This window comes from Photinus pyralis, unplaced genomic scaffold (genome assembly GCF_008802855.1).
Source record: "Photinus pyralis isolate 1611_PpyrPB1 unplaced genomic scaffold, Ppyr1.3 Ppyr1.4_LG7, whole genome shotgun sequence".
NCBI lineage: Eukaryota > Metazoa > Arthropoda > Insecta > Coleoptera > Lampyridae > Photinus > Photinus pyralis.
Genome location: NW_022170738.1, coordinates 11,702,594 through 11,717,781, shown reverse-complemented (window position 1 = coordinate 11,717,781; position 15,188 = coordinate 11,702,594). Strand labels below are relative to the sequence as shown.

At 39.2% G+C, this 15,188-nt stretch overlaps 1 protein-coding gene across 1 annotated transcript; it reads right to left on the bottom strand.

The window, feature by feature from the left end:
* Positions 1–3,444: 3,444 nt before the first annotated feature.
* LOC116175642 lies at positions 3,445–5,896 on the bottom strand. Its single transcript, XM_031493868.1, has 5 exons — positions 5,651–5,896; positions 5,452–5,600; positions 5,095–5,345; positions 4,881–5,047; positions 3,445–4,836 (listed from the first exon to the last, which is right to left on the bottom strand). Exons 1-5 carry the CDS (start codon positions 5,894–5,896, stop codon positions 3,445–3,447), a joined length of 2,205 nt encoding a protein of 734 aa, XP_031349728.1.
* Positions 5,897–15,188: the final 9,292 nt, after the last annotated feature.

Genomic DNA, 15,188 nt, shown 5'->3' with positions numbered 1-15,188 from the left:
TTTCTAGTCTATAACCTTTGATTGAGAAGTCTAATCGAAAAAGTACGAATTGTATTGGATTCTACGCACCAAAATTAATAAGTAAAAGTGTTTTCCCGAGAAAATTTGGTGCAGTCGATTTTTGGTAAAAAAGGAAGGTTATTATACACTGCCTTTTTTTGAGGCCCGAAGAAAAAATTGTCTCAGATCGACCCGGAAAAAAATTTTCTTATAGAATGTGGCCTGTAGAATCCATAATTTCAAACAGTTCCAAGATTGGGCTACTAGTTCAAAGGTTACAGCCCTTTGAATTTTCTTTCGAAATTGGTTTCTAGTCTATAACTTTTGATTGAGAAGTCTGATCGAAAAAGTACGAATTGTTTTGGATTCTAAGCACCAAAATTAATAAGAAAAAGTGTTTTCCCGAGAAATTTTGGTGTAGTCGATTTTTGGTAAAAAAGGAAGGTTATACACTGCCTTTTTTTTGGCCCAAGAAAAAAATTGTCTCAGATCGACCGGAAAAAAAAATTTTCTTATAGAATGTGGGCTGTAGAATCCATAATTTCAAACAGTTCCAAGATTGGGCTACTAGTTCAAAAGTTACAGCCCTTTGAATTTTCTTTCGAAATTGGTTTCTANCCCGGAAAAAAAATTTTCTTATGGAATGTGGCCTGTAGAATCCATAATTTCAAACAGTTCCAAGATTGGGCTACTAGTTCAAAAGTTTCAGCCCTTTGAATTTTTTTTCGAAATTGGTTTCTAGTCTATAACTTTTGATTGAGAAGTCTGATCGAAAAAGTACGAATTGTTTTGGATTCTACGCACCAAAATCAATAAGAAAAAGTGTTTTCGCGAGAAATTTTGGTGTAGTCGATTTTTGGTAAAAAAGGAAGTATTCGAATACTTTACGAAGTATCCAAATACTTTGCGAAGTATTCGAGTAGACGACTTTGGGCGCCCAAAAGTTTCTTACAGCGCGAATCGCGGTCTCTCTTTCTCGTGTCACTAATAGAAGGTCGAGCTATGTGAAGTACCCAAAAGTTGAATACGATTTTATGCCGGGATTTTAGCGAAATCTACCAAAATATGAATTACGAATGAACGGGACGTCGGAACTGTGTATCGACAAAGGGAATGTGGTAACCCCCGACGAGATCTTACTGATGGTGGAGTCGAAACTTCAAATCCGAATTGTTGCCGGGTGATCAGAAGTGGGTGTCGACAAAGGGAATATGGTAACCCCCAAAGGATTTTAATGATGGTGGAGTCAAAACTTCAAACGCGAATTGCGAGTGCACGGTAAGTGAGAAAATGGTACCGACAAAGTGAACGTGGTAGCTTTCGGCAAGATCTTATTGATGGTGGAGTCAATATTGGCTAATAAAACACTGATCTGCCACACAAAAATGCGCTGAAGTCCCTTCGATCTCACACGAGGACTTTGATCATTTTTAATGTAATTCGTCGGTATAGGTTTAGCAATGCTCAATTGCGGGGGTGGTAACTTTAGTGGTGCACTAAATATTTTTCTTTATGTAATCGCTATTGTTTGACAGATGTGCAAGCAACCCTCTAAAGTCACCGGAAGACTAAAATTCCTTCCCTTACTGAAACTACGAATTTTTAGCGCATTTTTGCAAATTTATTTGTAAAAAGTAGCTTTTAATCTCACTTTGGCTGGCTGGCTGGCTGGCTGGCTGGCTGGATGGCTGGCTGGCTGGCTGGCTGGCAGCAAATGTGGGCGCGTAGAAGAACTCTTGTAGAAAGGCAACGGGTGTACGTGTATCTACAGGGCCGTTAAATTTGTCAACCTTAGGGACATGGCTACATGATGTGGGGTTGGCGACATCTGGGCGTCATCCTCGAGCGTAGTATACTAACGTGAAGGTTTTTCAGTTTTTTCCTATCTTCTACGACAGTTTTGGTCCGATTCTTTTCAAATTGGTGTCGTCGGAAAGATGTTGTAAACGCGCACAACTCCTGCGTGGCGGAATTTTGTTTTTTGTCATAGGGGCGAAATTAACGACCTTTTGCGAGGCGCGCGCGCGCGTCTTCGAGAAGTAGTCAACTTCGGCCGCCTTTTACCTTCCGTTGCGAACTCACGCGGTTTAACGTTTCGTAAATCTCGAATCGCTGTCTCTCTTTCTCGTGTCGCCAATGGAAGTGAATAGCGAGTGAACGGGACGTCGGAAGTGGGTACCGTAAAAGAGAATGTGGTAGCCCGCGACACGATCTCACTGATGGTGGAGTCAAATCTTCAAACGCGAATTGCTGGTGAACGGGACGTCGGAAGGGGGTACCGTCAAAGGAAATGTGGTAGCCCCCGACACGATCTTCCTGATGGTGGAGTCAAATCTTCAAACGCGAATTGCGGATGAACGGGACGTCGGAAGGGGGTACCGTCAAAGGAAATGTGGTAGCCCCCGACACGATCTTCCTGATGGTGGAGTCAAATCTTCAAACGGGAATTGCGGGTGAACCGAACGTCGGAAGTGGGTACCGTCAAAGGGAATGTGGTAGCCCCCGACACGATCTTCCTGATGGTGGAGTCAAATCTTCAAACACGAATTGCGGGTAAACGGGACGTCGGAAGGAGGTACCGTCAAAGGGAATGTGGTAGCCCCCGACACGATCTTACTGATGGTGGAGTCAAATCTTTAAAAGCGAATTGCGGGTGCACGAGGAAAGTGGGAAGCGGTTAGTGAATGTAGTAGCCTTTGACAAGCTCTGTTATTGATGGTTGAATCGAAAGTGGCTAATAGAATACTGATCTGCCACACAAAAATGCGCTGAAGTCCCTTCGATCTCAAACGAGGACTTTGATAATTTTTTTAATGTAATTCGTCTTTATAGGTTAATTGCGGGGGTGGTAACTTTAGTGGTGTACCAAATATCTTTTTTTATGTAATCGGTATTGTTTAATAGATGTACAAGGAACCCTCTAAAGTCACTGGAAGACTAAAATTCCTTCCCTTACTCAAACTACGGATTTTTTTAATGTAATTCGTCGTTATAGGTTTAGCAATGACCAATTGCGGGGGTGGTAACTTTTGTGGTGCACCAAACATTTTTCTTTCTGTAATGGGTATTGTTTTACAGATGTGCGAGCAACCCTCTAATTTCACCGGAAGACTAAAATTCTTTCCCTACAAATTTTTTCAGGGAATCGTAATGTCCAATTGCGGGGGTGTCCATAAAGTCCGGTTGATTAAAAATGTCCAATTGTTGGACATTATAATTCAATGATGTGAAAATTGCTAATGCATTTTAGTTTATTCGGATAACTCTTCCAAATTTCGTATCTACTAAATATAAATTAATAAATATTTGCCTACTAAAGCAATGACAATATGAAGATTGTTTATTTTCAGTCTGATGTGACGCATAATTTAGCATGTGATCTATTTATATTCTAGGAGCCTACATTGAACTTAACAATCAAAAGGCATGGAATTGTAATGCCACTTACTTACTCTTACTTATTTGCTTTGTGTACTTATTAAAATCTGGGTGTTTTTTAATGTTCATTTCAAAGTGTAAAATTTCTGAAAGAAGCACAATGAAACTGATAAAATACCCAATAGCAAGCGCAACGAGTGCGCCCATAAACTTCTGCATATCCATAACCGCTTTAACAGCCTCGCTACCCTGATAGTGCACCTCATCATTTGCAGTCTGTTGCATGATATCATCCAACCATTTCTTCACCAATCCCACCTCAAAGATTCGCCTTACTAACGTATCGACGCGATATTTCAGAGGCGAATTTTTCTTAAGCCCTATGGATATCGGCATATGTATCATGCAATCGCTCATAATGTGCAAGTAATGATCTCCTTTCGGTATCTTCTGAATTTGTAAGCTCTTGTTCCCTTTTAACTCGTCCTCCTCCTGCTGATATCTTAGCTGCTTTTTAACCACGGCATTTTGAAGGTAGTACTCGTTTTCGTAGAGTGCGAAGTTGCCCTCAACTACGCGATCGATGGCATCATCGGAATCGTTTAGTTTTTCAAATCTCGATCCGATGATTTGGGTGGGGACGTCGAGCGAGGTCCTGAAAAATTCCACATTTACTTCGCCCCAACCGCCCACTGCGAGCTTGCTGTTGATCAACTCCTGGAGTGTATCGATTGTCACCCTCGACTCCGGCTTTGCCAGAATCGCGGTCATGCTAGCCTTGTAGGCGACTACAATCAAAATGCAGTAGATCCAATACCAGCCTGTTAGTACACGAATTGACCATCCCGTTGGTAGTTTTGGTAGTGCGATGACTAAGAGCATTCCATACGTATACAAAATACTGCTACCGATTTTTCTGAAAAGGTATAATCCAACGGGTTCGCCTTCTACCGTTGGCAGAAGATATTGTTTCTTTAGCTCGCCGTAAGTCTGCTTCGGGTTGAATCTTTTACTCGCAGCCACTTGATCCAGCTCATTTTTTAACGCCAGTTTCTGAGCTTGGAGCTCTTCATATTTCAGCTCATTTACTTTATCGTGAAAATAGCACAAAGCGTGAAAGAAACCGGCCATTAAGCCTAAGCTGGACAAGATGGCTAGCCACAGTTGCAATCTAAAAGGGAGTATTAACGTTTTCCAGGAATTAGTGGTGAGCGATTCCGGTGTTAGGAACGTTAAACACTCTGTATTGTACGGTACCGATAAATCCATTAGTTTAAGAAAGAAGTGCGTATATTGTAGATCGCCCAAAGCCATATCGGCCCGGTTTGCCACCATTTCGCCGAGAATCCCCGTGTATTTTCCGTCCGGCCCTTTCGCCCCCCACAGTTCGGTATCCACATCTTTCGGTTCGTATATTTGGGGTACAAAATTCATCGATACAGCCAGTGTTTCAAGGATCTGAAGGTTGAAGTTAATTTTTGTGACTTTGTTTAATTACCAACTTCAATTTCGATTCCTTGAAAAGTTCTGGAATGAGTACTCAACGACGCTCTATGCGATTTGAGAGGACATGTCTTCTTCTTCACACTCGCTGGTAAGTGAGAAAATACCGTAATGTGTAGAGTTTGATTCTTTAAATCGATGGTTTTGTCTTTGTATAGTTCAATATCTGCAACACAATGTGAGTGTAGGCTATACACTTGTCAACGGAAGTACCTGAATGCAATGGCGTGCCTCTCCAAATAGCTAAGCGTCTAGGAACCATTATGGCTTTTATAGGAAATGGAAAGGGTACTGTTGATAGCTCATACAGTAAAACCTCCTCTTCTGTTTGGCCTTTTTTCCTGACTAACTCCTTTATAAAGATGACGTTAATGATCTTCTCCCATAAATAGTGAAGATCCATTTGAAATAGCCGATAATCGTGCAGTATCAAAAATCTTGCACGCGTATTTACAGTTCGATATCTAAAAAAAATTGTTTAAGATTAAAAAGTGCGAAGATGGGATAAGAAATTGTTTGATAAAGGAGCAAAAATGAAATTACTTATGCTGGGTAGGGTTTTCTCCTCACCTTTCGCCGTACTTCAATAAACGTGACGATTGAATAGCATTAGAAATTAAAATAATATAAAATTCGCATCCATGTTCCGAAGAGACTTTCAGTACATCTCGACTGGCGTCAGCAGGAGCCAGGAGATCTTCGGATTCTTCGACAATAACCTGAAACGAAATTATACCTTCACCTTGTTACAGAAACTACATAAACGCACTATGAAATGAGCAAAGTGAGAGCGAGCTCCAGTAAAGTATTCCCAATCTAACATCTTGTAGTAAATATGGTCGCAGATAATGACTACGCATTTCTTTTCCATAGAACTTGCAATAACGTGTCTAATCAAGGCGTTGAAGCTGCTTTCCTTAGCATTAGAGGGATTAATATTGAAATTTGCGAAATAACGCTTCGATTGTATTACTGTAAGGTTAAAGAGCAGAATTGTAAAAATTCCGCACTTCATTTTAAACCATCCGAACTCTTAACTACAAATGGAGTTGAAAGGTTAATTTGACCTGTTTTCTTTCGATTGTTTTGTTAATATTTGATTTCGTAGTTACTTTTTTATTTACAGTTAATTACGTTTGGAACAGTCTCACGAAAATTATACGTAAATATTTATAATTTTCTGAGAATAGTCAATTTCAAGTCACTAACGATTTTCAGTAAAATTAGGTTGGCGAACGGATAGGCGAATAAGCAAAGCTTTCACAGTAGCCTTTTTTATGGCAACTGAAAGGTCCTAAGATTTCATTTATAGGGATGTGAAATTCAGCTGTTTGAAAGTATAACCATATTCAATGGTATAACTTGATTTCACGTATAGTATTTTTTTAGCGACACACAGCCTTAAGAGGGATGCATTGACCCCTACAAAAAAACCTCACACAAGCATTGCCGTTAAAATATAGGTTGGGAATCAGATACAGATCGATTATGGAAACAACAGTAGGTAAAGTGAATTCTTCAAATCCGGCCGAAGGATAAGGTTGACGCAAGTCGACAGGAAAAAGGTGTTTCTTTTAACAGGCTTTTTGGCCTGTAGAATAAAAAATTCCGTAATTTAAGTATGGGAAGGAATTTTATTCTTTCTGTGAAATTAAAGGGTTTCTCGTCGATGCTTCAGACAATACCGAGAGAAAAATTTTTTTTTTGTGCCACTAAAAGTACAACCTCCGCACCTGAGGATTGCTGTCTTTTAAAAAGAGAAATTTTCTAAAAAATTACGTACCTATATTAGTATAGCGATCGTAAATTACGGGGGGTTGCAACTTTTGTAATGCAGCAAAATATTTTTGCTTTGTTATCGATCTTCTATGGGAGAGTTACCCAGGAGCCCCCTAAAAAGTAAAATTTCTTCTCGTCTAAAACTTATTATTATTATTGCGGGACTTGTGCATTTGTGGTCCATCAAATTTTTTGTTTATGGAAATGATATTGCTTGAAGTGTACAAGAAAACCCTCTAATTGCTCGTGATAAACAAAATCCCTTCCCATTTTACAATTACGTAATCTTCTTCTTCTTCTATTTGTCACGGTATTTATGGTCGCATTCCTCCGAAACGCCTCGACTGATTTTTATGATTTTTTGTACCTACAGGGTGATTCCTATAGTACCTGCCACCGTTTGGGAGCGTATAGGGGGTGCCTAGGGGAGTATTTTGATATAGGACACTTGGGGTCGGAAATCTAAAATAAGGGCGCCAGAACCAAATTTATCTTCTGGAATTTCACGCCCGTATGTAGGCAACCCAACCGACCGACGTTTCGCGCGGAGCGATGCAGAGCGAGTTAGCGCGAGGAAGCGACATGGGAGGGAAGGAGGGAAAACGACAGTCAAAAGCAATAACGTTTACAAGTTTTCAACGTGGCCACCGTTGTTCTCAATGCACTTCCTACATCTAGCCAACTATTATTATACTATTGCCATAGTGTTTATTCACTTGATACGCGTCGTTGCAGACGGGATTTCGTGGGTTTAAACAAAATTCTGATCAAGTGTCAGCCACACATCGCTCCGTGTGCACCGCCGGCCGGTTGGGTTGCCTACCTACAGGCGCGAAATTCCAGAAGGTAAATTTGGCTCTGGCACCCTTATTTTAGATTTCCGACCCCATGTGTCCTATATCAAAATACTCCCCTACGCACCACCTACACGCTCCCAAACGGTGGCAGGTACTATAGGAATCACCCTGTATATTTGGTAGGTATGAGAATAGGTCGTAAAGTAGGTATATTTAATAACGTTAGGTTATTATACAGTGTGAGCAACAATGATTGAAGCGTGCGTCATCACCGCTTGTTCCTATTAATATCAAAACTACCTTCTTTGTATGGAGTTGTATACGAAAATGACGTTCTGCGCTGTCACAGTGACGTGCGTCTATTCGTATTTCGTATCTTGTATCAAATCAGCATATGCTATGAGCGGCACATTGCCAATTTAGCTGAAGCGGCACGCTTCAATCTTTGTTGCTCACTCTGTATAATTCGTGGGAAGCGCGAGGTGAGGCGGTGCAGCCGCCGAAACCGAGCGTATGTCCCATCCAAGAAAATGAGATTTCCCAAAGGTGGTACGAAGTTTGCGGTTTTTCATAAAATTCGCCTTTTAATGTATGGCAATCCTGAATTGCGGTGTAATAGCTTTTGTGGTGCATCAAATATTTCTGTTTGCGTAATTCACATTGTTTGAAGTATCTACCAGGAGCTCTTTCTGTGTCTCTGAAGAATAGCATTTTTTCCCATTTCGAAATTACTTAATTATTTGGAATATTTTATCTACACTGGTCGCCTCGGGTGGTAGGACGCGAATCCATTAAAAATCTCCCAGTCTATCTTACTTAATTAGTGATACCTACAAAATGGCGAAGTAGTCTTCTTTCATTGTTAATTTGTTGGATTAAATCCCGCCTTACGAATCAAATTAGAGTTAGGGCGATAAATAATATGCCAATTTTGCAAATTTAAGATATTGAATGCTATCACAATGGGTCTTCAAAATATGTAACTCAAATGTACCATTTAAAAAAATGAAATACGACACACTAGACTTTGTGGCTCTACCGATTTCCGAAAGCAATTAAGAATCGAGGCGCCTTAGAAAAAATGACAGCCAGTGGGATGACTGGAACCTCACCAATCGCGGCGATCAATGTATTTTAGGGCTAATATTTTCTCCACAATCTTCTTTCAATGAATATTTTGTTGCTCATAAATTATTCACTAAATATCAGTTTTATAGCGAAAAGGACATTTCCCATTTTCCAATCGTTTCCAAAATCTTCTGATCTTTTAGCACAAAATTGCAGCCAAATAGGTCTGCTCCTTAAAACTGTATATGCAATTCAATAAATATCGATTTTAGTGCCATTTTCGAATCGCTTGCAAAAGCTTTTCAGCTCTCGAGACCATTTAAGGCAGTGTTTCTCAAACTGGGGGGCGCGCCCCCCGGGGGGCACAAGGCTTTGTTAAGGGGGCGCGAGATCCCTGATGTGTTTCAGACAAATATTTACCTTTAAAATATTTATAAGTATTAGGTATTTTTATGTACACTTGTATTTGACCACTGTTTAAATACTTTACAATGATTTTTTTTTTTTTTTTGCCCACAGGACGGTAACGGCACGATTTGACGCGCGCGATAAATCGTACACGTTATTGCGACGACCAAAATTCATAAATTTGTCATACAATAAATGCAGTGGTCGCCCATTGGTTAAAAAATGCCGCGACCATATTTAAAAAGCGCGCAAATTCGTGTCGCCTGACTTTTGAACGCCAATAAGGTTAAACGATTTCTAGCCGACACGTCCAAATTATCTACGATATTTTTAGTACTGTGTTGTCATTTGGTGCGTGCTGTCTCAAAATGGGATGGACCCAATATTGCCTTTGAGTCTGGATAGCTTGCCTTCTTCGGCGCCTACCCAAAACCATCGCTAATAAAATTAATTTCCTTCGATCCATCACTTCGAAGCTTACAGCACCAACTGACTAAAATCGATCTGGCAACACGGAATATTAATCTAAACATATTCGCACGATATCTACCGCGTAGTGGGCGAGCACTTAGCGGATGCGGCGCGATATATCGCGCGCGTCAAATCGTGCCGTTACCGTCTTGTGGGCAAACGCCCTAAGAAGGTATCTATAATTCGGTAAATTCGCCTTTTTATGCTGATGAAAGCATTAATGTTGCGAGTGTGCGATATATGATATATACGGTTTCCGAGTCCCCATAATGAAAAAAACTCACCTTGTAATTTTTTTAAGATACGTTTGTAGTAACAGCACTTTTTTTAATCGGGATGGGGGGGGGGGGGTCAGTAATTTTAGTTTTATGAAAGGGGGCGCCATGGAAATAAGTTTAAGAACCACTGATTTAAGGGATCGATCGGGTAATTTCGGCTGAACCTTATTTACAAGAATAATGCCGCACGCACATATACAATATGAACATACCGACATTTTGGTAAAATCCACTTTTCCTGGGGCCTTAAAATGTAAAGATCCGGTGAAATAGAAATTTGGACTGATTTTCATAACCTCTCAATGTTTCTTTTCGTTTCTTATTTTAACCATAAATAGGTACGTTTAGTAAAGGAAAACATAGCCATAGCTTTTTGGAAACTACCGATAAATGCATGGGAAATGCGTTAAAGTTATTTGTCCTAGGACGAAAACCTTTTTTGTTGGTAGGTGACATCCCTCCTCCACCTCTCCCACCCCATTGCTTCTCTCTGTATCCCCACATAGACGGTTCTTCAAATCATCCATCATCATTTATCATCATTTGCTTTTTCGTCTTCCTCGCTTTCCTGCACCGATCCCTCCAATACGTCTCTCAACATTCTATTTCCCCTCATCACGTGCCCCCCCCCCCACCACGTTTCTCTTTCTTTTTGTAATAATGACATTTTACTTCAGTCGCTTTTATTTATTCAGAATCAGAATAGTAGTACCCACCCCTCAAATGGAAAATGGTACCACAGTTTGTGGTCTTTGACATTGGCGATTTAAGGCTACGAAAATGCATAATTACTCCTCCATGGGGGGGGGGGGGGCGGATATCCAAAGTCACAATTTTGAAAGTAATGCCGTTGCGTTCCTTTCTTTTAGAATGACGTTTATTTCAATATTTTAAAATCAAACCTTCTCTTGCGGTTAGTATTTATTTCAAGGATACTTTCTGGACTGGACTGCAGTTATTGCCTCAACTTTGGTGTTGGTGGTGAGGCTTCATACAGTAAATCTAAAAATACAGAAAAATGACTTGATATTCCATGCGTTGATATTTGAAGAGGATTATGTAGGTAAAGATATAAATGGAGGGTGCGTGTTTGGTACACTAAAAAGATGTAGAAGAAGAAAGTGACAAAATGGCGAATAAAAGACGAATAATGTAGTGAAGTATGAAAGAGGGTTAAAAAGGATCCTTTACGAATATTGGCTTGAGGTCATGAGGAAGGTATGAAAAGTCGTGAAAGAGGCGTGACGATGAGGTATACGAAAAAGAGGGTGTGATGAAAAAACGTGTACAAAATGAGTGCTAATTGAAGAAACATGGAAGAAAGCTAATAAAAGGAAGCGTAAAGTGGAGTGACGGAGAGAGGCGTGGAGGAAAATGAATTAAACGTAGAGGTTACTAGCGTGCGGGTGGTGAAAATTAAAGGAGGTATATCACGTATAAAGCATATGACAACGAAAACAACGTAAAAACACTTTAAGAAAGTAGGACGTCCCGATAGAAGGTAAGAGTTCCTGAACTAGGTAAGTGGAGGGCCCCTGGGAGGCGTAAGCGCAAGATTATGATGTTTAAAGGCAACACACATGAATAAAAGAGTTAAGGATGCGGTAGACATAAGAAAGAAGGTTAAAAAAGCATGCGTGACAAAATGCTGAATGATGACTTCAAATAGGGTGTGAAGAAGGTATAAAAAGAGCGCGTCTCACATTCGGAGGAGGCGTAAAGGAAACAGAGATGAAGGCAAGATGGAAGAAGCCTTAAACAGTGGTAAGAAAAGAGGAACCGTAAATCAAGGGTAGTAATACAGAACGAAACAGAAAGAACGTATAAAGAAGATGTGAAAAGAAAGTTTGAAGAAATTGTGAAGATGTACCTATCAAAGCCAAAAATTGCTATGCTTTGATACGTTTAAGTCAAATATCAAGTAAACATGTTACCAAGACATTTTATTATGCACATTTTGAAGCAAAAATACGCTACGCTGTTGTGTGTTGGGGTTTGACACCTACAACAAGACGGGTTTTCATTCTTCAAAAAAGGGCATTAAGAGCTATGTTTGATCTCAAGAAATTTGAATCCTGCAAAAAAACCTTTATTGAGGAACAAATATTAACGTTTCCTAGTATATTTATCTTAGAACTACTAAAATTTGTTAAATTCAATATAAGTGATTTTAGTCTTAAAAACTCGCACCATACGCATTCAACTAGGAATGGCTCTAATTTGTCACTTACTTTTCACAAAATGTCTCTGTTTACGTCAAATCCTTATTATGTAGGGCCGTTAGTATATAACAAGCTACCGGAACATGTAAAAACCCTAACTGCTAGCAAATTTGTGTGCGAGGTTAAAAAAATACTTTTTTGTGCAATTGGACGCAAAACAACAACTTCGCGTTCGCCATGGTCATAGCGACGGCCGTTAAAGTAAGACAATGTCACATATATTTTGACAATCAGCATGTAGGTAATTACAAATCTTTTGGATAAATGTTAATATTAAGCGTACAGTTCGTATTGTTACTTATACTTACTCCTGAAATAAAGTCTAAAGTGTTAGAAGCGTTATACTTTGAAACTGTAACATTTTGATTTTCATTAGAACTCAAACTGACAGGTACACTTGAAGTCCTTGTAGCATTTTTCGTACTGCCGCTTCGATTTTTCAGGTACTAACTCATAACTGCAACACAGCAGAATTCGCAAAAAGTTTTATTTCCGGAGGAGTTCCGGATATCGAAGAATCACTTTCGGAGTCACACATTTTGACTTTCCTTTCACGGAAAGTTATTCATTGTCATTTCCATGGTAAAATGAAAACTGGCTGTCTTTCTATTTGCGACGAAAATTATTATTTTTGAAATCTCATTTTTATTTATTGACGATTCTACGCAATTGCACAAAAAATGTTGTGTATACCACGGCCGCGTCATTCTTTAACGCCCTCAAAGTTGCCTTGCCTCGGCCGCAAGCGGCCTCGGCGCCAATCTTCTTTTGGGTACGTTAAAGAATGACTTCGCGGCCTAAGTATACAAATATCTATTAAGAAACGCTTTTTATTCCGTTCAAGATTATTTAAATTTTAAACATTAATGTAGGTAAATGTGTTGCTTTTTAAATTGTTTTTAATGTGTTATTATGTTACATATGTTTGTTTTATACGACTTGTCTTATATCCAAATCTTGTGATCAACTAGACCAAATATATATTATTATTATGGTCGGTGTTTCTTGTGAGAACTCAGGTCTAGCCTGGTTAACTAATCGCACGGATTAAAATCAAGTAACGATTAGTGTCTGTGTCTGTGTCTGGTGAAGTTATGTAGGGTCCTTAAAAAAAAAAAAAAAAAAATCACACACGTACATTGGACATCTAGGGATAATGTAATTCGTACTTACCAACATACCTATTGATGGGCACAATAGCCAACGCTATCAGGAAAGAGGAAAAACAAAAAAAAAAAAATCATTATAATAATTCCTGTAATTTTATTAAATGGAGTTTATTGTGTAAGTGTTTCTTTGGCTTTGCGTTTGGGTTGAATACGAGTGGGTTGTGATAACGTGGTGTGTTTCTGTGAAGAAGGAGTTTTGTGTTTTTTAATTGTATTTATGGTGTTTCTTTGTTTGTGTTGTTTGTATTATTATTATTATTATTGTCGGTGTTTCTTGTGAGAACTCAGGTCTAGCCTGGTTAACTAATCGCACGGATTAAAATCAAGTAACGATTAGTGTCTGTGTCTGTGTTTGGTAAAGTTATGTAGGGTTCTAAAAAAAAATAAAAAATAAAATAAATATTCACACACTCACATTGGAAATCTAGGGATAGTATGTAATTCATACTTACCAACATAGCTATTAATGGCCCCAATAGTCAACGCTATCAGGAAAGAAGAAAACAAAACAAAAATATCATTATAATAATTCCTGTAATTTTATTAAATAGAGTTTATTGTGTAAGTGTTCCTTTGGCTTTGCGTTTGGGTTGAATACGAGTGGGTTGTGATAACGTGGTGTGTTTATGTGAAGAAGGAGTTTTGTGTTTTTTAATTGTATTTATGGTGTTTCTATGTTCCTGAGGTCGTATTTGTGAGGTTGTTTGGGTTTTTGGTGGAGATATTGCAGTATTTTGTGAGCCTGTGGTGCTGTTAAGGTTTTTGCGCTTCGGTTGTATACGAGTGGGTTGTGACAATGTGGTGTGTTTCTGTGAAGAAGGAGTTATGTGTTTTTTAAGTGTGCTAGGGCGTGTAACTTTATTGGGTGGACCTGTTTTTGTAGTGCATGTTGCGTTACTTGTATTTATGGTGTTTCTTTGTTCTTGACGTTGTATTTGTGTGGTTGCTTGGGTTTTTGGTGGAGATATTACAGTATGTTGTGAGCGTGTAGTTCTGTTAAGGTTTTCGCGTTTCGGTTGAATACGAGTGGGTTGTGATAACGTGGTGTGTTTATGTGAAGAAGGAGTTTTGTGTTTTTTAATTGTGCTAGGACGTGTAACTTTATTGGGTGGACCTGTCTTTGTAGTGCAAGTTGTGTTACTTGTATTTGTGGTGTTTCTTTGTTCTTGAGGTTGTATTTGTGTGGTTGCTTGGGTTTTTGGTGAAGATATTGCAGTATTTTGTGAGCTAGTAGTGCTGTCAAGGTTTTTGCGTTTGGGTTGTATACGAGTGGGTTGTTTCTGAGAAGAAGGAGTATTGCGTTTTTTAACTGTGCTAGGACGTGTAACTTTATTGGGTGGACATGTCTTTGTAGTGCATGTTGCGTTACTTGTATTTATGATGTTTCTTTGTTCTTGAGGTTGTATTTGAGAGGTTGCTTGGGTTTTTGCTGGAGATATTTTAGTATGTTGTGAGCCTGTAGTTCTGTTAAGGTTTTCGCGTTTCGGTTGAATACGAGTGGGTTGTGATAATGTGGTGTGCTTCTGTGAAGAAGGAGTTTTGTGTTTTTTAACTGTGCTAGGACGTGTAACTTTATTGGGTGGACCTGTCTTTGTAGTGCAAGTTGCGTTACTTGTATTTATGGTGTTTCTTTGTTCTAGAGGTTGTGTTTGTGTTGTTGCTCGCATTATTGGTGGAGACATTACGGTATTTTGTGAGCCTCTAGTGCTGTTAAGGTTGCTGCGTTTGCGTTGAGTACGAGTGGGTTGTGATAACGAGGTGTGTTTCTGAGAGGAAAGAGTATTGAGTTTTTTAGCTGTGCTAGGCCGTGTAACTTTATTGGGCGAGGGCGTCTTTGTAGTGCATGTTGCGTTACTTGTATTTATTGCGTTTGTTTGTTCAGGAAGTTGTGTTTGTGTGGTTGGTTGAGTTAAGGGTGGAGATATTACAGTATGTTGTGTGTCATGTTGTGAGTCTAAAGTGCTGTTTAGGCTTTTGCGTTTGGGTTGAATACTAATGGGTGTGATAATGTGGTTTGCTTCAGAGGTGAATCTCTGAATGTAGTATATGTTGTATCATTTGTTGTACTTGTTTGTTCGGTAAGTTGTATTTGTGTGTTTGTTTGGGTTAGAGGTG